This window comes from Neolamprologus brichardi, chromosome 14 (assembly GCF_056152115.1).
Source record: "Neolamprologus brichardi isolate AB-2024 chromosome 14, ASM5615211v1, whole genome shotgun sequence".
Classification (NCBI taxonomy): Eukaryota; Metazoa; Chordata; class Actinopteri; order Cichliformes; family Cichlidae; genus Neolamprologus; species Neolamprologus brichardi.
The window spans coordinates 1,593,160-1,617,672 of NC_142117.1; the positions used below are offsets into that span (position 1 = coordinate 1,593,160).

General features: G+C 42.5%; 1 protein-coding gene across 2 annotated transcripts in view; it reads left to right on the top strand.

The window, feature by feature from the left end:
- The first annotated feature begins 9,913 nt into the window (after positions 1-9,913).
- Positions 9,914-24,513, top strand: part of LOC148098702 (protein NLRC3-like) — a 199,270-nt gene continuing 184,670 nt past the window's right edge. Inside the window, exons 1-4 of one of the 2 annotated variants that reach the window (XM_087850554.1) lie at positions 9,914-10,036; positions 10,293-10,394; positions 11,392-11,470; positions 11,633-11,819. In XM_087850554.1, coding sequence (XP_087706680.1) covers positions 9,918-10,036; positions 10,293-10,394; positions 11,392-11,470; positions 11,633-11,819 — 487 coding nt within the window. In that variant the 5' untranslated portion in view covers positions 9,914-9,917. The remainder of the gene's footprint in view (positions 10,037-10,292; positions 10,395-11,391; positions 11,471-11,632; positions 11,820-24,513) is intronic. The other variant, XM_087850555.1, reaches the window with a different exon arrangement.

Below are 24,513 nucleotides of genomic sequence, written 5' to 3' on the forward strand. Positions count from 1 at the left end.
ACGTTTAAGGCGAGCTGCAGAAGACTGTGACTTTCAAGGTGACAATGATAACCAGATACGGGACGCTATCCTGAGTAAATGCACTTCTGAATATGTACGGAGAAAGCTGCTTGAGGAGGGTCCAGGCTTAACCCTAACTCGCACGTTGGAGGTGGCTTCACACTGCGAACGCGTGGAGGAGCAGATGGCGGCGATGAGCGTCGCCGGGGAAAAGAAAGGAGAGGACACAGTCAGCCGGATTTTTACAGCAAAGAAAGAGAAGAACAACAGACCAAAAGGAAAAATGAGAGATGATAAGAAAACAGACAGACAGTGTTACAGGTGTGGTTATACTGACCACATGGGCAAAGATCCCAAATGCCCAGCACGAGGACAAACATGTCACAAGTGTAATGGTAAGGACCACTTTTCAAAAATGTGTCGTACAAAAAGACAAAAGAAACAAAATGTGAATGCTGTTGAACAAGATGATTATGCATTTACTGCAAATGATGATAATGTACCTGAGAAACTTACCTTTTCTGTTGGGGGAATAGAGTTGAAAATGTTAGTTGACTCTGGAGCTACAAGTAATGTGATGGGAGAAAACATATGGGAAAAGCTAAAAGCAGAAAATATAAAATGTCACTCATATGTACCCAAAGAGCAGAGGAATTTATATGCATATTCCTCAGCACAGGCACTCACGGTTAAAGGTGCATTCAGATGTGAAATCAAGATTGGTGACAGGACTGAAGAGGCTGAATTTATTGTGATTAGAGGTAATGGTGAACCACTCCTGGGGAAAAAGACTGCCATAAAGTTAGGAGTGTTGAAAATAGGTGAAAATGTGGCGGCTGTCACAGATTTAAAGCACACTCTTAAAGAAAAGTATCCAAAAGTGTTCAAAGGAGTAGGAAAGCTAAACACCAAACAGATCAGCCTGTACATTGATCCAAATGTGAAACCAGTAGCACAGCCACTGGGGCGCATACCTTATCATTTGAGGGGTGGAGAAAAAGATCAATGAACTAATCGACATGGACATTATAGAACGTGTAGAAGGACCTACACCTTGGGTAAATCCAGTAGTGGTACTCCCAAAGAAATGTGACAAAGATATCAGAATGTGCTTAGACATGAGAAAAGCAAATGAGGCAATAATCAGGGAAAGATACCCCATACCCCATACCATACATGTGGATGAAATCTTGCAAGGACTAAACGGCTCTGCAATCTTCACCAAACTCGATCTCAAGTGGGGATACCATCAGCTAGAGCTTACCCCGGAGTCAAGAGAGATAACTACATTTGCAGTGCACAACGGAGTAAACCGGTACAAAAGGCTAATATTTGGAGTCTCATCAGCTAGTGAGCAATATCAGCATGAGATCGCCAATGCACTAGCTGGCATTGAAGGAGTTGAGAACATTTCAGATGATGTAATCATACACGCGCCAGACCAGGAAACCCATGATAAGCGCCTGCATGCTGTGATGAAGAGACTCTCTGACTGTGGCCTGACACTAAACTCAGCGAAGGGCCAGTTCAACATGGACAGACTCGTGTTCATGGGAATACTGCTGAAACAGAAAGGCATCGGCCCAACTGAAGAAAGAGTGAGAGCTGTGGTGGAAGCCCGAGAACCGAAGAATGCTACTGAGGTGAGAAGCTTTCTTGGACTGGTAGGCTTCAGTAGCAGGTTCATACCACAGTTTGCTACACTCTCTGAACATCTTAGACGTTTAACTCGAAAAGAAACTATGTTTACATTCGGGCCAGAACAAAAGCAAGCATTTGAAAGACTAAAGACTGAGTTAGCCAGAGCAGGTACCCTAGCCTATTTTGACAAAGAAGCCCCAACCAGAGTCATAGCAGATGCAAGCCCTGTAGGCTTGGGCGCAGTGCTAATACAAATACAGAACGGAGAAGAGGTACCAGTGTGCTACGTAAGTCGGAGTTTAACAGACTGTGAGTGAAGATATTCTCAAACAGAAAGAGAAGCCCTAGCACTGGTATGGGCATGTGAGAGACTACATCCATATGTGTATGGCAGGAAGTTTGACCTCATCACAGACCACAAGCCATTAGAGGTCATATATAGCCAGAGATCTAAACCTTGTGCACGCATAGAAAGATGGGTTCTCAGACTGCAACCATATGACTTTAAAGTAGTGCACATTGCGGGAAAACAAAACATTGCGGATTCACTGTCAAGACTGCTGTCTGACACCACGTCAAAAGAGATACATAAGCATGAATCTGAAGAATATGTGAGATTTGTTGCAGTTAATGCTACTCCAAAAGCACTCACAACAAGAGAGGTTGAAGAAGCCTCTGCTACAGACTCAGAATTAACAGAAGTGCAAAGAGCTATTGAAAATGGACACTTTGAAAAATGCAAAACATATGCTCCCATTGCAAATGAACTGTGTGTCATCGGCTACATAGTTTTGCGAGGAACTCGCATTGTATTGCCAGAAAACTTCAGAGCTCAAGCACTTTCACTGGCTCATGAAGGACATTTAGGAATTGTTGGAACCAAACAGCATCTCAGAACAAAAGTTTGGTGGCCAGGGATGGACAAAGCTGCAGAAAAGTTTTGTAAAGCTTGTCACGGATGTCAAATAGTAGCCAGACCAGATCCACCAGAACCAAGGTTATTATCGTTAATGAAAAAAAAAGGAAAACTAACTAAAACTGGAATGAGTGTTCACAAAACTAACTAAAATTAACTGAATTTATAGTAAAAATGTGTTTAGTTTTTATTGATGTGTGCATGTCATACAAGAGTCAAGGGTGAAAATGAAGTTTAGTTTCCAGATTTTTTTCTTGCTGTGTCTCATTATGCCAGCAGGTGGCAGCACGTTAGTCGAGTCGTCTGTGTTGCTGCTCCGTCCACGCGCAGAATCATGTCAGGAAAAGTCGGGAGCCAGAGTCCAATTTGGGATTACTTTGAATATGACTGTGTTTTGGATAAAGCAAGTGTCTTGTAGTGGAAAGAGACAAATTATGAGGGACATTTCTAAAGGGAAAAAATCCCACAAACCTTAAAGTGCACTTGAAAAGCTCACACAAGAAGGCTAACCTAGCTTAGCTTGAGAAGGTAAGGGAGCACACTCAACCCTCATCCCCAGAAAACAGAAGCTAACCCCAGGCAAGGCAGCGTGATGCATCCCGAGACAACAGGACGGGGATATCTACACAACTGTGAGTCAGTTACCTTCAATTCAATCAATTCACTTGAACCAAAATTACGAACACCCGGTGCTGCGAGAGTTAATAGTCTCATTGGGGCCAAGATATACATTTTAAAGTTGCCTGGTATCAATGGTTGTTCATCTGCCTTTATTTATTTATTTAAAGAACCCATAGGTGGGAATGTGAGTTGTCTGTCTCTGCGTGTTAGCCCTGCGACAGACAGGCGACCTGTCCAGGGTGCAGTATGGTAGCTGGAATAGCAACATACCCAAGGATAAGCAGAATGACTGATATGATGAAACTGGGATTTTGTTACACTTAATTATTGCAAACACGACTAAAACTATAACTGAAACTAATCAAAACTAAACTGAAACTAAGGATTTTCAAAAAAATAAAAACTAAACTAAACTAGCAAACAATTGGTAAAAACTAATTAAAACTGATATAAAATTGAAAATCTGAAGTCAAAACTAAATAAAAATAAAAACTAATGAAAATTGCAAAACTATTAAAACCCTGACCTGAACCACTGAGAAACACTTTTACCGGATGGACCATGGGAGATGTGGCGGTAGACTTACTGAGACCGCTACCTTCGAACCACTCAATACTTGTACTGATAGATTACTACAGTCGGTACTATGAGTATGATGTAATGTCATCTACAACTGCTGAAAGAGTCATTGACTCTATTGACTGTATATTTAGCAGACAAGGGCTACCAGTTACCATCAAATCTGATAACGGCCCACAGTTCAAATCTGAGCTGTTCAGAGAATATTGTGAAACTAATGGAATCAAACATATAAGAACTACACCAAAATGGGCTCAAGCAAATGGAGAAGTGGAACGGCAAAATGCATCATTGATGAAAAGAATCAGGATCGCACAAGCCGAAGGACTTGATTGGAAGCGAGAGCTAAGAAAATATGTAACAGTTTATCGCAGCATTGAATATCCAACCACGGGCAAAAGTCCAGCAGAACTCCTGTTCAACCGCAAAATGAGAGGAAAGTTACCGAACATCAGTGAGGCAAAAACAACGGAGTTGGACGTGCGTGACAGAGACGCTGAACAGAAAGGAAAATCAAGGATTTATGCTGATGAACGAAGGGGAGCTGAGCATTCAAAAGTTGACACGGGAGACACAGTGCTGGTTCAACAAGACAAAGCGGACAAGTTTACAACACCATTCAACGCAACACCACACAAAGTTGTAAGCAGAACTGGAAACCAAGTCATCATTGAATCACCAACAGGAGCTCGCTATCACCGGAATACCACACATGTGAAGAAATACGAGACAAATGAGACCAGAGAAGGACACTACGACACAATACCTGAAAGGGAGGAAGGTGAAACACCCACAAAGACTGACACCTTCACTCCAACACCACAAGAGGGCTCCCAGGGGCCAGAGAGACCAAGTAGATCACAGAGGGCCAAAAAGATACCTGAGAGGTTTCGTGATTTTGTGGTGAAATGAACTATAATATGTCAAGGTGAAGAGGTAACTGAAAATGGGCAAGTTTCAAGTTGCAAGTTCATATGTGTATGTCGACATGTATATATTGGGGGGGAAAAAGGGGGTACGTGTGGTGAGACAGTTAGAAAATATAATTGTTAGAAAGTAAGACAAGAAAGAATGTTCAATGTTGGAAAAAAAAAAGATATCAAAGTTATTACAACTAAAGTTTGAGTCTAAGGAAAAGGGGGATGTCATGTATTGATATATGGCTATGTCTTAATGTGATGACTTTTGAACCGGATGCTGTTGTCCGAAAGAGGCCCCGTTAAGTGGCTAGTTGTTAGATGGACAGTATTCAATAAAGCAAGATAGAGACCATGCTTTATGTCCTGATTCAATTCAGAGTGCTCTGCCTAATTTAGTAATAAGGTGGGCACACAACAGTATCCAAAACATACAAGTTTCATTATATAATTTTTCAAGGGATCTTAAATCTGTTTTCACTCTTGTATGCTTTTCATACAAGTTTCACACGAGACAGATACAAACTTTATAAGATTTATAAATATCTTTTCCATATGGGTAGTCAAAATGCCTGGGCCGATTTTTTGTCCCAGTCCAGCCCTGAATATAATCATCAGTGTTTGAGCAGCTATGATATCAGGGACAATCGAGACATTTGTGACAATACTGAACATGTCACATGACCCACCTTACACATCATGTGATCCACTATCAGTCTGCACTTTCATTCATGACTTCAACAGGTTGAAATGAGCTTTGAAGAAACATTCAGTGAAATAAATCTTTCATGGATTCATGAAGGTGGGTGTTTGGACTTTTAAAGCACTTTTAAGAAAGTTAATGTTCAATTTTAGAGAACGACTGGATGGTTCGAGAAACAGTATAATTTTAGCACTTACAGATCCGACAGTGAGTGGTTCCCGTTACTCATCCAGTCTGAGAAAGCACTGGTTAAAGTGTTTGTGTATTTATTGATTTATTTTAAGTAATTGTGTTTTATGTATATTATTATATTATGGTTTTATATTTTTACAAATGCTTTATATACTTATTTATATACTTATATATATTTAATGGTCTATACCTTGTGTTGGGGGGGGGGGGGGGTTGTGTTTCTGTCTTGTTTTTATGGACATGAAGTCTGCCAATAAAGATTGATTGATTGATTGATTGATTGATGTGAGCAGCAGATGAACTTTGTACCAACAACATCTTCAATAACAGAGTCTGAATGAAGCTCAGGTGTTGATGCTGCTCACTGATTGGACGGTTGGTTTCAGCTCTGCTCTCAGTCTTTCCTGCACAGGTGAAGGTAGAAAGTGTGACTGGATCTACAGACTGGAAACAGAGAAACATGCTGAACATTTGAAGCTTTGCAGCAGAAATGTTCATGTTACAAATACAGCAGAGCTGATCTGGGATCAGTGTGTTCACACCTGCAGCTACAACAAGGTTTCATGTCTCCACACGTCAGCATGTGAACTTTACTCTGACTCAGTCTGAGCAGTCAGACGCATATTTTTAAAGTTAACACATCAGCACACACAGAGCTGAGCCCCTCCCACCTGTGCTGAGTTTCAGGTGGAGCCCCGCCTCCTTCCAGGAAGCAGCTCACCTGTGTGTCCGTGTTTAGTGTCCAGGTGTGGAGTGGAGCTTGTTGTTGATGTGTGAAGAAACTGTAAGTTTGCTTTGTTTCCTCCTTTAACAGTTTGTCTTTAGGAACTTTACTGTTTGTTCAGCTCATGTTCGATTTCTTCACACAAAAAACTGTGTGTGTTTGTATTTCCGGTCTCTCCATTAAAGTCAGTGTGTAATGTTTTCCTGGCTAACATCAGCTGTGTGCAGCTTAGTTCAGCACAAATCTGCCGCTCCATAGTTCACGGTAACGGACTCACAGCTGGACCAACGAGGCCGAGTGTGTCCGCCACTCTGAGCTACGTTCGTGTTTGTGTACTTGTAGTTTGTACTTTGTGAGTTCACTCAGAGTCCACAGAGGACGCAGCGTACGTGATGACGTCACAGCCCTTTACCTCCTTTACTGTCACTGTGATTAATATTTACACACCACACGAGACACCTGCAGAGCTCTGACGCTAAGCTAGCCACACAGCATGCTAACGCTAAGCTAACGCTAAGCTAACGCTAAGCTAACGCTAAGCTAACGCTAAGCTAGCCAAGAACCCAGAGTGACGTTAAAGCTGAGTAAACACTGACCCCAGACCAGCACCATGATAAAGTGAGCTGCTGCTGCTGAACCTGAACAGGTAACGAAGTATCATCAGAATTCAACTGTTTTTAAACATTGAATTTATAACACTGAATTTTTATCCTCCAAATTTCCCTGCAAAAATATTCACCTGCAAAAGTGATGAACTTGAATGACCCAAGCAATCAGCACTAGATGGAGTTGAGCGGCTCTCAGCTGCAGTTGCTGACATCATCCAACCGAACTACTGCTGTGATGAATCAGAATACAAGGTTTACTTTAGAAAGACTGCAGCAAGTGTCTTGCTGACTGAATAATTTCATCTTGCATAATCTGAAACAAACACATAAAGACAGAAACAATTTATAAATTAACGTTTGATAAAATCTAAGAATTAATCATTTATTAGATACCAATATGAATATGTCTACCATAAAACTTGTGTGGAGCGAAGTAACATTCAATCAAGATGGTCTGGCATGCTACAACTTTGTAGTTGTTAAATTCTGGGTACAAGTATACATGTCCATCTTGTACATGTTTTTTTTTAATATTATTATTATTATTATTATTATCATCCTACCCAATTACATGTTTCTTTTAATCGGAGTATGCTGTTTTTATGACTTTACAATATCATTTACATTGTGCTCCTTACATTTTCCCTATTTGTATTTTATATTAATCCTATATTTCCATTTTAATATTTCTAATGTTTGCCTTGTTTTCAAAACTGCCTCTGCAGACAGGCAGGGGAGGCGTAGAAATTGTCTTTGAGTTAGTCAAACGTTTTCCTTAGTTCGAGTAGATGATAAAATAAAATAAAAATAAATGGGATTTTAAGTAGGACTAGGCATTCTGTAATAATCTCTATTTAGGAGAAAAACTTAATCACTCACCTTTAAACAGCTCTCTTTTAGGAGACACACTATTGGCTAATGGTGTCATGTGATCAAACAGCGTAATTTAATTGGCTGAGAGCCGCTCGACTCCATCTAGTGCTGATTGCTCTGGCTTGGGTCATTCAAGTTCATCACTTTTGCAGTTCAATTTTTGCAGGGAAATTTGGAGGATAAAAATTTTGTGTTATAAATTCAATGTCTAAAAATAGTTGAATTCTGATGATACTATATTTCTTCCATAAGTGTCTTTGTGCTGTTTCATCTTTGATTTATAAACACTCAGAGAAAGATCACGTGACCTCATCAGGATCTGTGTTGGTGTGTGGGGCTGTACCTCAGCTTTAGATTGTTACATGCTCATTTGTTCATTTTACACAGTAACATGAAAGTACTGTTATGAGGAGTAATGAAGTAAAATACTCCATTACTTTTAATAATTGTTCTGTGTAATATGTGTAATAATAACTTTTTTGAGTAATGACCAACACTGATCACAACAAAGAGGAAATGCCTCCAACATGCACAAACACTTGACCCACAACATGCAGTTAATGTGCACAAATGTCTTTGATATGCTGCTCAGTGATGGTGGTGACTGTCAAAGCAGAGCTACTGAGAATCAATAAGTAATATCAATGATGGAATCAGAATCACTAAATTCTTATCATCCCTGTCAGTATCATACATGTGCTGTATAATGTGATAAATGTAGAGGTGCTGGCTGTTCTCTCACTCTGCTGTTTAGCTGTAAAGGACGCCTCCCTGCCTTTGTCTCATTCATGACCTTTAATAGTCTCTTCTAACATGCAGAGATCTGTATGATCTGTTTCATAGAGTCTAACCAGCCTGTACAGGTAACAACAACAGTCACTGCATCACTGACACACAAACGTCATCTCTGTCAATAACAACATTCATACGTGGAATAAAAACACATCAGTGGATCATTGCTGGAGCTGCCTGGACTTCAGTCTTCAGGATCTCAACCAACAGCATCGACATGCTGCTCCAGATGTCTGTGCTCCAGATGTTTGTGCTCCAGATGTTTGTGCTCCAGATGTTTGTGCTCCAGATGTTTGTGCTCCAGATGTCTGTGCTCCTGGTGTTTGTGCTCCTGGTGTTTGTGCTCCAGGTGTTTGTGCTCCTGGTGTTTGTGCTCCTGGTGTTTGTGCTCCAGGTGTCTGTGCTCCTGGTGTCTGTGCTCCAGATGTCTGTGCTCCAGATGTCTGTGCTCCAGATGTCTGTGCTCCTGGTGTTTGTGCTCCAGATGTTTGTGCCCCAGGTGTCTGTGCTCCAGGTGTCTGTGCTCCTGGTGTCTGTGCTCCTGGTGTTTGTGCTCCAGATGTCTGTGCTCCAGATGTTTGTGCTCCAGGAGTTTGTGTCCCAGATGTTTGTGCCCCAGGTGTCTGTGCTCCAGGTGTCTGTGCCCCAGGTGTCTGTGCTCCAGGTGTCTGTGCTCCAGGTGTCTGTGCTCCAGGTGTCTGTTCCCCAGGTGTCTGTGCTCCAGGTGTCTGTGCTCCTGGTGTTTGTGCTCCAGATGTCTGTGCTCCAGATGTTTGTGCTCCAGGAGTTTGTGTCCCAGATGTTTGTGCTCCAGGAGTCTGTGCTCCAGGAGTCTGTGCTCCAGGTGTCTGTTCCCCAGGTGTCTGTTCCCCAGGTGTCTGTTCCCCAGGTGTCTGTGCTCCAGGTGTCTGTGCTCCAGGAGTCTGTGCTCCAGGAGTCTGTGCCCCAGGAGTCTGTGCCCCAGGAGTCTGTGCCCCAGGAGTCTGTGCCCCAGGTGTCTGTGCCCCAGGTGTCTGTGCCCCAGGTGTCTGTGCCCCAGGTGTCTGTGCCCCAGATGTCTGTGCCCCAGGAGTTTGTGCCCCAGGAGTTTGTGCTCCAGATGTTTGTGTTCCTGGTGGAAAGGCTCTCAGTTTCCTCCTTGAAATAAGTGTTTATATTGTTGTTATACTGTTGACCCACCATTGATCACTTGACTCAATGAGTCACATGATGATCAATCATCATGTGACTCATCTTTGTCTAGGTCATTCTAGGTCACATGACAGGTCAGAGGTCAGCGACTGTAACTCAGTTACTCCTGTTAATGTGAACTCACTGAGTGTTTGTGGTTTACCTCTCAGACTGACTGAGGATGATGATGGAGGAAGAGGAGGACAGAGCAGAGTCTGCAGGGTCCAGCTGTCCGTCTGTGAGGAGTGACCGGTCCAAAGAACAAAATCCACACTTCAGTGCTGAACCTGGACCAACGAGGTCAGAGAGCTGAACACACTGAGTTACAGAAATAATTCTGCACTGACATTATAATCAGTGTTGATTCTGGTTGATTGTCTGACTGTGTTTGTGAGCTGAGAGGAAATGAAAATGAATTGGTAACAAAAATCAGTTTTGTCCAGTTTTCCTGTAAAAAGCTGAACTCTAATCTAAGAGGACTGTTACTGACAGGAAACAGCTGCATTATCTGCAGTCTGTGTGATCACAGCTGCTTCAATCATGTTTGTGTCTGCAGAGGTCAGAGGTCACAGTCTGCAGGGTCCAGCTGTCCGTCTGTGAGGAGTGACTGGTCCAAAGAACATCCTCCAGACTTCAGTGCTGAACCTGGACCAACGAGGTCAGAGAGCTGTGATGACTCCTTTACATGTTTGTGTTTCCTGGATAAATATGACCTGAAACATCCTCAGATTGTTACAAAGATTCATTAAAAAGAAAACAGTGAAAGAGAAAAGATCCAAATGTTAGACTTGGTCATTTGCTGTTTGAGGACAGTGATGCTCATATCTGTGGGGAAAGTGTGACCTGAGTGGGTTCATGTTTGTCTTTAAAGAACAGAGCTGCTCTGATTCTCTTTGTGTCTGATCTGTTAAACAGTCTGAGAGGTCACACAGAGACCCAGCAGCTAAAGCCTGGATCATACTGGCTGCTGTTAATGAGACTCCATCAGGACAACACTGAACCACAGTGGTGTGGATGTAGTGGATAAATCCCACCATACTGATGCTCAGATTTAATCACAGGGAACAAAACCAGATGTTACCTTCAGATTGTGACCTTTGGAGTGGACGATGCAGATTTCAATAGAGAATAAATGTTGTTGTTTTTCAGCTGTGAAAAAAGAATCTAATTTTGTGAACTTAAGAATTTATGATGGTGGTAAAAACATGGAGACTATAACACAACATTTCCACTGTATTCATAGAATGAATGTAAAACTGTCAGCCATTCATTAAATATGCAAAATGTCTACAGAAACATCAGAGGCTCAGATGTGAAGCACTCAGTGATTTTGATAAAATGACTCATCAGTTATTGATCTGTACTACACTGATCTACCACGTTAGTAAAGCTGGTGTTCTGGTGGTGGAGGGAGACCTCAGATCATGTTCTGGTTTTGGAGCAGTGATCTGCTGATGGTTCAGTTTAATGAGCTTCTTCAAAATCATCCCTGACATCACCACTGAAAGGACGTTCATAAACTTAGTAAAAATGGCCCATATTTTCACAATCTGAGGGTTTAAAACTTGACGAAGTTGATTCAAATGAAGTTATTTGAGCAGAAACTCCTGGATCTTTATCCTGTGTTGATCTAATCCTTCATGGTTCCTCCACAGAGTGGAGCAGCAGAGCTCAGAGGTTCCCAGTGGTCAGTCTGCCCAGCAGCATCAAACACAGCTGGACTCCATGTTTATGGTCTGTACATGTACAACAACTACTGTTACATCTGTTCTGTTCACAGTCATCTCCATGCTGCTCTTTGTAGACCAGTGGATTGTCTGTGTGTCCAACATGGATCTGATGTTTGGCTCCATGATTTCAGTCTGATTGGCTCATTCATAAAGTATTCTGTTCCAGCTGCTGGAGGACAACATCATCACTTTTGTGAAGAACGAGCTGAAGAAGATCCAGAAGATTCTGAGTCCAGATTACCCAGAATGCTTAGAGAGTCAGAGGAGCAGCAGCAGAGAGGCCTTTGTGAAGATCACAGTGGACTTCCTGAGGAGAATGAAGCAGGAGGAGCTGGCTGACCGTCTGCAGAGACGTAAGAGGATTTCTATAAAGATTTAAAGTTTTGGATAAATGAACATTTTCCAGAGATGGAAGATGGAGCAACATGTTTTAAAGATTAGTTCTTTTTGGAATTGAGTGTTTATTTTTCTTCTCATTCAGAACTTCAAGCTGCAGTTTGTCATCGTAACCTTAAATCTGCTCTGAAGAAGAAGTTCCAGTGTGTGTTTGAGGGCATCGCTAAAGCAGGAAACCCAACCCTTCTGAATCAGATCTACACAGAGCTCTACATCACAGAGGGAGGGACTGCAGAGGTCAATGATGAACATGAGGTCAGACAGATTGAAACAGCATCCAGGAAACCACACAGACCAGAAACAACAATCAGACAAGAAGACATCTTTAAACTCCCACCTGGAAGAGATGAACCAATCAGAACAGTGCTGACAAAGGGAGTGGCTGGCATTGGGAAAACAGTCTTAACACAGAAGTTCACCCTGGACTGGGCTGAAGACAAAGCCAACCAGGACATCCAGTTCATGTTTCCATTCACTTTCAGAGAGCTGAATGTGCTGAAAGAGGAAAAGTTCAGCTTGGTGGGACTTGTTCATCACTTCTTTACTGAAACCAAAGAAGCAGGAATCTGCAGCTTTGAAGACTTCCAGGTTGTGTTCATCTTTGATGGTCTGGATGAGTGTCGACTTCCTCTGGACTTCCACAAAACTACAATCCTAACTGACCCTAGAAAGTCCACCTCAGTGGATGTGCTGCTGACAAACCTCATCAGGGGGAAACTGCTTCCCTCTGCTCGTCTCTGGATAACCACACGACCTGCAGCAGCCAATCAGATCCCTCCTGACTGTGTTGGCATGGTGACAGAGGTCAGAGGGTTCACTGACCCACAGAAGGAGGAGTACTTCATGAAGAGATTCAAAGATGAGGAGCAGGGCAGCAGGATCATCTCCCACATCAAGACATCACGAAGCCTCCACATCATGTGCCACATCCCAGTCTTCTGCTGGATCACTGCTACAGTTCTGGAGGATGTGCTGGAAACCAGAGAGGGAGGACAGCTGCCCAAGACCCTGACTGAGATGTACATCCACTTCCTGGTGGTTCAGGCCAAAGTGAAGAAGGTGAAGTATGATGGAGGAGCTGAGACAGATCCACACTGGAGTCCAGAGAGCAGGAAGATGATGGAGTCTCTGGGAAAACTGGCTTTTGATCAGCTGCAGAAAGGAAACCTGATCTTCTATGAATCAGACCTGACAGAGTGTGGCATCGATATCAGAGCAGCCTCAGTGTACTCAGGAGTGTTCACACAGATCTTTAAAGAGGAGAGAGGACTGTACCAGGACAAGGTGTTCTGCTTCATCCATCTGAGTGTTCAGGAGTTTCTGGCTGCTCTTCATGTCCATCTGACCTTCATCAACTCTGGACTCAGTCTGCTGGAAGAACGACAAACAACCTCCAAGAAGTCTGAAAAAGGAAAATCTGCAGAGAAACACTTCTACCAGACTGCTGTGAAGAAGGCCTTACGGAGTCCAAATGGACACCTGGACTTGTTCCTCCGCTTCCTCCTGGGTCTTTCACTGCAGACCAATCAGACTCTCCTACGAGGTCTGCTGACACAGACAGGAAGTAGCTCACAGACCAATCAGGAAACAGTTCAGTACATCAAGGAGAAGCTCAGTGATAATCTGTCTGCAGAGAAAAGCATCAATCTGTTCCACTGTCTGAATGAACTGAATGATCGTTCTCTAGTGGAGCAGATCCAACAGTCCCTGAGATCAGGAAGTCTCTCCACAGATAAACTGTCTCCTGCTCAGTGGTCAGCTCTGGTCTTCATCTTACTGTCATCAGAAAAAGATCTGGATGTGTTTGACCTACAGAAATACTCTGCTTCAGAGGAGGCTCTTCTGAGGCTGCTGGCAGTGGTCAAAGCCTCCAACAAAGCTCTGTGAGTAAACATGTGATCAGGCTTTTATTTATAACATAAACAGTGTAATGTGTGATGGACCCTTAAAAACTTAAACATATTTTTTTACATGATCATCAGCACTAAATACAGTATATTATAGTTAATGTTTGATAGCAGCAGTAAATGTCAGAGTGTCTTAAACATATCTGGGTGTCAGCTTTTATCAAAGTCATGTCCAGAATCATCCTGTAAGTAAAATTTATTTATACAGCAGCTTTCACAGGTCAAAAACCACAAAGTGCTTTACAATAGAAACAGGCAATAAAAAACACAGAAGATAAAAACATTAAACAGCAAACACTGAACATCATACAGCCTAAACTAGTTAAAGGCCACTCTGAATACTAGAGTCTGAATAAATGAGTTAGTGGGACCAGTAAAAGCCTTTGACTGGAAGATCTCAGATGTGAGAAGAGCTGTAGGATTGTAGAAAGTCAGAAATATAGACTGGGACTAAAAGTAAGGACTAAATCTTTAAATAACGCCTAAAATGAACTGGTTACCAGTGTGAAGAGATTAAACTGGAGTAATGTCCAGTCTATTTCATGTGCTGGTTAAAAGCCTCGCAGCATGATTCTGTACTGACTGAAGACGTTCAAAGACTGTGATGGACCCATAGGTGATCAACTCCCTCATTCCTCCTCTGGTCTTATTGCTCTGCATCAGTGCACTGCTCAGCTGAAGATGAGTTCACTTCTATATGTTACAATCTGCCTCACCAGTACAGTTCCAAGGATCTGCAGCTGCTGAATCAATTATATTCCTCGTGTTTCTTCTGGTTTCCTGTTGTTAGATCTGCATGCTTGATTGTTTTTCAATCTCTCCTATGTCGTGCACTTTGATTTCCGACTGTACACAGTCTGTGAACCATGACAATTTGTGACAGAATGCAATGATCAGTGAGGACCCGGAGGACACTGACATTTACACTGTGCAGAATGAGACTTGAGACTTTATCTCACTGCTTTGTGGACGACTGATGGAAGGACTAATCACTATATCTGCTTTAATTGAAATAATTTCCATGAAAATTTCACTGGTTCAGTCTCCCAGAATCTCTCAATCATCTCTTGACCTTTTCCTAGAGTAACTAACCCTCACTCACCAGGATATGAGCCAGCCTTCCCTCTCATTGCTACATGCTTACAGTCTTGCCTATCACCTGTTCACAGAATGAGTCATCACTTGTTTTTGTTTAGCATTTAATGAGCAAGTTCCAGGTCTTTATATTTACACAGGGAACATTTTTAAACTAAAACGTTTTTTAGCCATAAATAGTAATGCACACTGGCATTTGTCTTTCTTTCAAAGGTTCAACACAAGAAGTGATTTAAATCAATCACAAACAGTTTGTTATCAAATGACAATTTTTCAGATTATGTCTTTATTTTGTTTTTGTTTTTTTAGGCTGAGTGTCCCTGACCTCTCAGACAGAGGCTGTGAAGCTCTGTCCTCTGCTCTCAGCTCCCAGTCCTCTATTCTGAGAGAGCTGCACCTGAGTATCAACAACCTACAAGATCCAGCATTGGAGTTTCTTTCTGCAGGACTGAGAAGTCCACACTGTAAACTGAATACTCTGAGGTGAGATCAAGTTATGTTGTGCTTTTCATTAATTGACAGAATTAACCAATAAGAAGCCACTAAATGGGAAAAAAGTCAGTTAAACTTCTGTAATAGTTTTATGTTAGTGTCATCTCTTAGTGTTGACTCTTAGTAAAAAAACAGGATTTATTGCAAAATCTAAAAACTCTTTTGTGCACCCTCATTGCAATTTAATAACAGTGTTTGTTTAATGTTTATCTGTCATTTTTCAGACTGAGTCACTGTAAGCTCTCAGAGAGAGGCTTTGAAGCGCTGTCCTCAGCTCTCAGCTCCCAGTCCTCTAGTCTGAGACAGCTGGACCTGAGTAACTCTGACCTGCAGGATTCAGGAGTGAAGCTTCTGTCTGCTGGAGTGAAGAGTCCACGCTGTAAAATGGAAACTCTCAGGTTAGGATTTAAATTGTTCCATTGATGATCATGTTAAACCTGATTTCTATTATTGCAGAAACAGTCAATTGATTTTAAAAAAGTCAATGTAGAAATTAGCGTCTGGGGTTTTTTAGTGATATTTGTTCACTTTCTGTCTTTCATTTGCAATGAAATGTCCCATCTGCTCCTCTGAGTCCAAATTCTTTATTTTAGCAGTGCTTCATCCACCAAACCTTCTAGTTCGATTCCTGTATTCTGAAGGTTTTTACAGAGCTGTTTGTTCAGATATCAGAATTTGATTTTCAGAAAAATTTAGTAATAAAAATATGATCAATTGATTATTTCTGACTGAAAAGATGAAATATATATTTGGTCATAGTGATATGACTCATTGCCTCACTTAAACATAAAATGTAAACAAAAATTCAAAACAATAGATTAATACAAAACAGAATTTGACTGTTGAGCTTAAAGTGAGCTTGAGTGTTATTCACTTCCTGTTTTATTTTGGTAGTTATCGTCTCTGGTTTTTACTTTTACTTCCTCCCCCGACATTTTCTACATTAGTTTCAGCTGTAGAAGATTTTATTGACTGTTTGATTTGTCACTTTTTTTAAACTATAATTGTTGACTTATAAACTATTGCTAAAATGTATTTTCATTAAAATACCAAATAATTTATTACTTTATCATCTAATTAGATTATAATTCTGTAAATAAGGGTGATAGTGTGGTCTATGTGGGTTGTCTTCAGGTACTCTTCCTCCCACAGTCTAAGAACATGCATGCAAGGTTAACTGGAGATGTGTGATTGTGAGCATAAATTGTCTGTCTCTGTCTAGCTCTGTGTTTACCTGGCTACATCACCATGGTTACTGATGCAGAACCAATAACCTGGTCTGGATCAGGTTATGTTCAGAGTTTTTGTTTAAAATCGACTGAAGTGCCTCATTTTCACTGATTCTTTCATTTACAGAAAGCTTTAAGTGTGATATAGATTCAGTCATATCTGACTAATGTCAGTGAATGAGGCCCAGCTGTAAAGTCACAGCAGTCACACTGTATGTGTCTCATTGTCACTGGAGTTTAGGCTCCATGCATTCAGTTGGTGCTGCAGAAAAAGTAGAAATGTTTCTGTTTGGTTCTAATGCTGAGTCTCTTTTACAAAGATGGAACTGCAGCTAATCCTGCTCATGTAGCCAGTTAGTAAAAACTCAAGTCACTGTCAGACACAGCAGACATTTAGTGATAATCTCACTGTATGTGGTCTTTTAGCGCCTCCTAGTTGTGAACATGTGGCATGGTGTTAGTCTAGGTAACGAGTGTAACTGTTGAGTGAGAAAGACTGTGGTCGTGTCCAAATTCATGGGCTGCATCCTCCTGAGGACCCGGCCTTCGCGGTCTACGTAGGCTGGGTCCTCAGAAGGTCAGGTAGGCCGGAAGTAAACGGCCATGGAATTGGACGGTCTAGCCTTCTGATTGGTGTCACCGCTGTCTCTGTGGAGTTTAATAAACTCTGCCGTCTGCTCCTTGCTATCTAAAATATAATAGGACTCTGGCGTAAATCGTTGACCATCTCACACTTCTGTTTAATCAGTTTTCTGTTTGACGTTTATTCAGTTGTGTAAAAACCAAGGAGGAACCCACCCGGGGGATAAATAAAGTTTTATTTTATCTTATCTAATCTAATAACTTTAATCTCAGCCAAACTGATTTACTCACGAACAAATAAAACACGGAAAAAGCCAAACAATAGCATTTTTAGGTTGTCTAAGTGACTTATATATTACTTTTAACCTGATTAGCGAAACTCCGCGGTGATCTGAAAATAATGTGCAGGGAGTTGTGCCGTTCTCGGCGGCTTCAGTGACCCCGGAGCTCTCGGCTAGCTATCGAGCTGGTGGGTAACAGACGTCTCCGAAAACGTCGAAGCACTTTTGCAAATATGCAATATAATGATAAACCGAGCAGATATTTGAAGTTTACACAGCTACTTTCTCGCCTGAAAATATGTTAAAAGTTTTGTGACCCAGGAAGATTAATAAGAGTAATTTTAAATCTTAGTAGCGGTTGCCATTACCAGAAACTGGAGTTTGGCTGGGCCGCAATATGAATTCTGGGATATGGTGGGCCACGAAGGACACACCCGACCCATCCTTCAAATTTGGGGAAAAGGACGACGCATTTGTCGGCTGCATTCAGAGGAGTCCACGAATTTGGACAGCCTTTGGTGCATCGCTGTGACGTTATCGGTCTACAAATGCGGCCTCAGGAGGATGCAGCCCATGAATTTGGACACACCGAGCCTGCGTGCTGGTAGCACCTTAGCCACAGCTCGGGTGTGGAGGAGAAGCTGAAAAAGAAGGTTTTCTAGTTTGTAAGGAGGAAAAAAACTGAGAGGACTAAGTTAAAGAGAGGCTGGAGAGTAACAGAGAGCAGCAATGAATGCTGCTCACACAGTTTAGACAGTTTAGCATCAAATGTTCGCGTGAGTTAGCTCCCAGCTAAGTAGCAGAGCAGCTAACTAGCAAACCAGCTAACTAGCAAACCAGCTAACTGCACCCACAAGCTGCGACTGTGTCTTTCTAACAAGAGCGTCAGACACTCAGACTGGTTTTCTTTGTGGATGATGATTTATTCTCACACTGATCCTTCATGATGATGCTGCCATCCACCCACTGCTCCTAGCAGTGTTGCCAACTCCTCAGTAAGGAAAATTGCTATTGGCTGTCCTAAAAGTTGCTGGAAGTCGCTAAATGACATCATCGCCTAATTTGGATAAATGGTCATGCTAATGTAATTGTAACGTACATTGTAGGAGAGAAAAATAACATCGTGGAAGCGACATAATGTGAGTAAAAAACATCCTGGAATGCATTTAAATAAATAAATCATAGTTCTGTCTGTAACTATTACAACACTCTCACCACATTTGTTAACAATTCTCTCAACAAATGTGTTTTTCCTTGTTCTTTGTTATCCAGCTGAGACTTTGGGTATAAATGTGTCATAAACAGGAGAAAGCAGTGCAGGTTCAATGTAATCAAACCTCAGACTGAGTTCAAAATCATCACCTGTCCCAGATACCACATCAGCACCAGAACCATGATGTGTTTACTCACATTTAAAAAGGTGGAGGTCAGTGTGAATGGACTGTTGTCATTGGTCTGAATGTGCCTCTATAAACATGTGCTCTTCATTATTGATGTTTTCCTAATGAACAGAAAATGAGACTTAATAAAATCCTTCTGACTGTTGTTGGAGCAGGTTAGGTCCTGAGTTTGAGTCCCCCACTGTACCAAAAAGGTGGAGGTCAGTCTTTACAAATCCTACCATGTGAATTCATGGATTTTTTTTTTCACATTCTGTCTGTCACAGTTGAGGTGTACCTCTGGTGCAAATTACTGACCTCTGTCATCATTTTAAGTGGGGGAACTTGCACAATCGGTGGCTGACTAAATACTTTTTTGCCCCACTGTATGTCACGTCACATGACTCGTGTGTTTACCTCTTTGATTAGCACCCAAAGAATTAAAGAAAGGCTAAAAGGACGTTCAGCCAATCAAATCCCTCCTAGGAACAGGAAGTCTAGAGAGGAAATGGAGCAGAGAAGGAGAATCACCAGTTTAAATGTCTGAGTTTTAAACTGGTGACCCTCTAAAGAGGCTTTTATTGACTCTGTTTTCTTTTTCACCATTTAAACTGTTTAATATCAGATTTAGAAATAACTTTTGGACAGTTGTTGTACATTTCCACTAAAATGTGACACAAATAATGACTTTCTGACTTTACTTTGGACTAATCTAACGACTCAGCCTGGCTATGTTGGACTTGGTGTGGAAGCAGCTCCCAGTTTGAGTTCAGGAGACACACACTCTCTACTTTGAACATCAGCTTCAAACTTTCCTTTTTGATAAAGCTTATAGTTCGAGCTGGATCAGGTGACCCTGAACCATCCCTTAGTGATGCTGCTATAGGCTCAGGCTGTTGATGATGCTCTGCTTTCTTCTCCACTTCCCTCTTTTCACTCCTGATGCTTTTATATGTCACGACTGTCCTTAACTTTTGTGTCTCTCTGAGCTCATCTCTTCTCTTTCCCCTCACCCTGCAACCAGTCATGGTAGATTTTTTTGAAGCTGAGCTTTCATACATGATGAATTGCTCTCTTCAGTTGGGTGTCTTCCCTGCTGCCTTTAAAACGGCGGTGGTGAAGCCCCTTCTGAAGAAGAGCAATTTGGATTGTAATGATTTTAATACAGACCTGTATCCAACTCACCATTTTTAAGTAAAATTTTTAGAAAAACTTGTTTTTACTCAGATTAATGATTTTCTGAATGATAGACAGATCCTGGAGATATTCCAGTCTGGATTTAGGGTGAACCACAGGACAGAGACTGCTCTCCTAAAGGTTTAAATTATCTTAGATGTAACTGGGACTCCCAAAAGCTCTCAGTCCTGGTGCTACTGGATCTAAGCGCAGCCTTTGATACAGTAGACCACGCTATTCTTTTAAACAGACTGAAACACATGGTGCGCCTCTCTGGTGCTGTACACAACTGGTTCACTTCCTGTCTCTCAGACAGAACTTTTATGGTGAGTATGGATACATGCTCCTCTAAGATCCATAGAATGACATGTGGTGTGCCTCAAGGGTCAGTTTTAGGCCCTGTACTTTTTAATTTGTATATGCTCCCTCTTGGCGGTGTCATCAGGAGGCATGGAGTGAACTTCCACAGTTACGATGACGACACTCAGCTGTACATCTCCGTGTCTCCTGATGACACCAGACCAATGGATGCCCTTTTTAACTGTATTTTAGATATAAGATCTTGGATGGCAGAAAACGTTTTACAGCTTAACCAGGACAAAACTGAAGTTTTAATCGTCGGTCCTGAGGCTCAGAGAGAGAAGCTCTTGTCTAAATTACAGGCATTTTCACTATGTCCTTCACTACAAGTGAAAAACCTGGGTGTTGTTTTTGACTCTGAGCTTGGTTTTATCCCACATATTAAACATGTAACCAAAATTGGATTTTATCATCTAAAGAATATAGCCAGAGTCCGCCCTATTCTCTCTCGGGCCAACACGGAGATGTTGATGCATGCTTTTATTACCAGTCGCATTGATTACTGCCCTGCTCTCTGGTCTCCCCAAAAAGAATATTTCACCTTTACAACTTTTACAAAACTCTGCAGCTCGTGTGCTGATGAAGACCAGAGGGCGGGCCCACATTACACCGGTTTTAGAATCGCTGCATTGGCTCCCCGTGTGTTTCAGGATCGATTTTAAAGTTCTTTTATTGGTTTTTAAATGTCTTAATGGTCTCGGGCCTTCTTATCTCTCAGATCTGCTTTTACCATATGAACCCTCGTGGACCCTGAGGTCCTCTGGTACTGGCCTTTTGATTGTCCCTAAAGTCAGGACACATACTCACGGAGAGGCAGCTTTTCAGTGGTACGGTCCTCGTCTGTGGAACAGCCTGCCGGAGGAGCTCAGGGCCGCAGAGAACGTACATGTTTTTAAGATCAGGCTCAAAACCACCTTTTTAATTTAGCTTTTACTTAATGTTTATTTATTTTATGCTTATTTAATCTATCCTGTTATTCTATTTATATTATTAATTTAGGTTTTACCTAATATTTATTGATTTTATTCTTATTCATTTTTAATCTTCTTACTCTATTTATATTTATATGTCTGTGAAGGTTCTCAGTCATCCAGGTCATCGTAGTCAAAGGAGCTTGCAAAGAAAAGCGTCTGGACTTCTTTAAGTTACTTGAAGACGTTTCACCTCTCATCCGAGAGGCTTCTTCAGTTCTAAGGTCAAATGGTGGAGAGTCCCAGATATAACCCTAGTGGGAGTGTCCCCCCACAGAGGGACAAAAGGACCCCCTGATGATCCTCTAATCGCCTGAGCCAAGGTGTGGAACTGGGTGTGGGTCCCAATCAGCCAGAGTTTCGGGTAAGTTCATTGTGAAACCTGGCCCCACCTTATCATGCGAATTCCTGAGGTCAGATGGCCCAGGGTGTGAGTGGGCGTTAAGGCGTCTGGGAAGGGATCTCAAAACTGGATTATAGATGGCAGAGAGTTGGTGTCGTAAACCACCGCCTCTGTTCAAAGATGGTCGCTCACAGTGGACATAGATGGCTTCTTTCACTCCTCTTTCAAACCATCTGTCCTCTCTGTCCAAAATGTGAACATTGGCATCCTCGAAAGAGTGTCCTTTATCCTTAAGATGCAGATGGACAGCTGAATCTTGTCCTGTGGAGGTCGCTCTTCTGTGTTGTGCCATGCGCTTGTGAAGTGGCTGTTTGGTCTCTCCAATGTAGAGGTCTGGGCATTCCTCGCTGCACTGTACGGCATACACCACATTGTTAAGTCTGTGTTTTGGCGTTTTGTCTTTCGGGTGAACCAGTTTTTGTCTGAGTGTGTTGCTGGGTCTGAAGTACACCGGGATGTCATGCTTGGAGAAAACCCTCCTGAGTTTCTCTGATACACCGGCTACATAGGGGATGACAGTGTTGTTGTGTCTGTCCTTCTTATCCTCCCTCGCTGGTGTCTGATCTTCTTTTCTGTGCCTCTTTGCTGACTTTAAAAACGCCCATTTAGGATAGCCGCACGTTTTGAGTGCTTCCTTTACATGTGTGTGTTCCTTCTTTTCCCTTCAGGCTTAGAGGGAACATGTTCTGCCCGGTGGTGTAGGGTCCTAATTACTCCAAGTTTGTGTTCCAGAGGGTGATGGGAGTCAAACAGGAGGTACTGGTCCGTGTGTGTGGGCTTCCGGTAAACTTCGATGTTGAGGTTGCCATTCTCTTCAATGTGCACAGCGCAGTCCAGGAAAGGCAAACAGTCATCCTTTGTGTCTTCCCTGGTGAACTTGATGTTTTTATCCACAGCGTTGATGTGCGCAGTGAAGGATTCCACTTCTTGTGTCTTGATTTTGACCCAGGTGTCGTCTACATATCTGTACCAGTGGCTGGGTACTCTTCCTTTGAAAGAGCCAAGAGCCTTCCTTTCCACTTCCTCCATGTAAAGGTTGGCTACAATAGGTGACACGGGGGAGCCCATGGCACAGCCATGTTTTTGTCTGTAATAGCCTTCGTTGTATTTGAAATATGTGGTGGTGAGGCAGAGGTCTAACAGTGTGCAGATCTGATCGGGTGTGAAGTTGGTCCTGTCCTCCAAGGAGCTGTCTTCTTGTAGTCGTTTTCTGACAGTCTCCACTGCCTCCGTGGTGGGTATGCACGTGAAGAGAGAGACTACATCAAAGGACACCATGGTTTCATCTGGATCCAGGGTAAGTTTCTGGACCTTGTCAGTGAAGTCGGTGGAGTTCTTGATGTGGTGTGGGGTGTTCCCCACGAGAGGAGCAAGGATGGTAGCAAGGTGTTTTGCAATGTTATAAGTGGCTGAGTTTATGCTGCTGACTATGGGTCTGAGTGGGACAGCTTCCTTGTGGATTTTTGGAAGTCCGTAAATGCAGGGTATGGCATCCCCTGGGTAAAGGCGGTGATAAGTAAGGCGGTCAATGATTTTGTCCTTTTCCAAGTCTTGAAGGCAAGCTATAACTTTCTTTTTGTAGCTGCTTGTGGGGTCTCGCTTTAAGGCTTCGTAGGTATTGTTGTCACTGAGGAGAGTAGTGATCTTTGTATGGTAATCTGTAGTGTTTAGGACCACGGTGCATCTTCCCTTATCCGCTGGTAAAACAGTGATGTTGTGGTCTTTGCTCAGGGAAGCGACGGCCTTCTTTTCCTGTATTGTGAGGTTGGACGGAGGGACTTTGGCACTGGAGAGGGTGGCTGAGACTTTCATCCTGATTTGCTCTGCTTCTGTCTGTGATAATTTATTAATCCGTATGGCAGATTCTGTGGCTGTGATGAGGTCCACTATGGGCAACTGTTGTGGAGAAATGGCAAAATTGAGACCTTTGGCTAATACTCTCTTTTCAGGTTCAGTGAGATTCCTGTCTGAAAAGTTCTTAACCCATTTCTCCTGACTGTCTTCAGGTGAAAGAAGCCATCTATGTCCACTGTGAGCGACCATCTTTGAACAGAGGCGGTGGTTTACGACACCAACTCTCTGCCATCTATAATCCAGTTTTGAGATCCCTTCCCAGACGCCTTAACGCCCACTCACATCCTGGGCCATCTGACCTCAGGAATTCGCATGATAAGGTGGGGCCAGGTTTCACAATGAACTTACCCGAAACTCTGGCTGATTGGGACCCACACCCAGTTCCACACCTTGGCTCAGGCGATTAGAGGATCATCAGGGGGTCCTTTTGTCCCTCTGTGGGGGGACACTCCCACTAGGGTTATATCTGGGACTCTCCACCATTTGACCTTAGAACTGAAGAAGCCTCTCGGATGAGAGGTGAAACGTCTTCAAGTAACTTAAAGAAGTCCAGACGCTTTTCTTTGCAAGCTCCTTTGATTTATATTTATACTGTATCCCATTCTTATTTTATTTATTTTATTCTGTATATACTCTTATTAGGTCATATCTCCAGTGTTTCCTCGGAGGGGGCTCTCTGCACCGGGGTTGTGATTGACCGTGGCTGCTGGGGCTCTGTGGGTCTTCTCAACCTGGCTGGGGGGCTTCTTTGCCTCCCTCATGCTGTGTGCCCAGCCTGGAGGCTGTAAAGCACTTTGTGCTACATCTTTGTATGAAAAGTGCTTTATAAATAAAGATTGATTGATTGATAGATTCTCCTCCTGGAGCCTGTTTTCACTGGGAGAATCTTTGTGTCAAAGGGAGTTCTTCCTTCCCACCATCA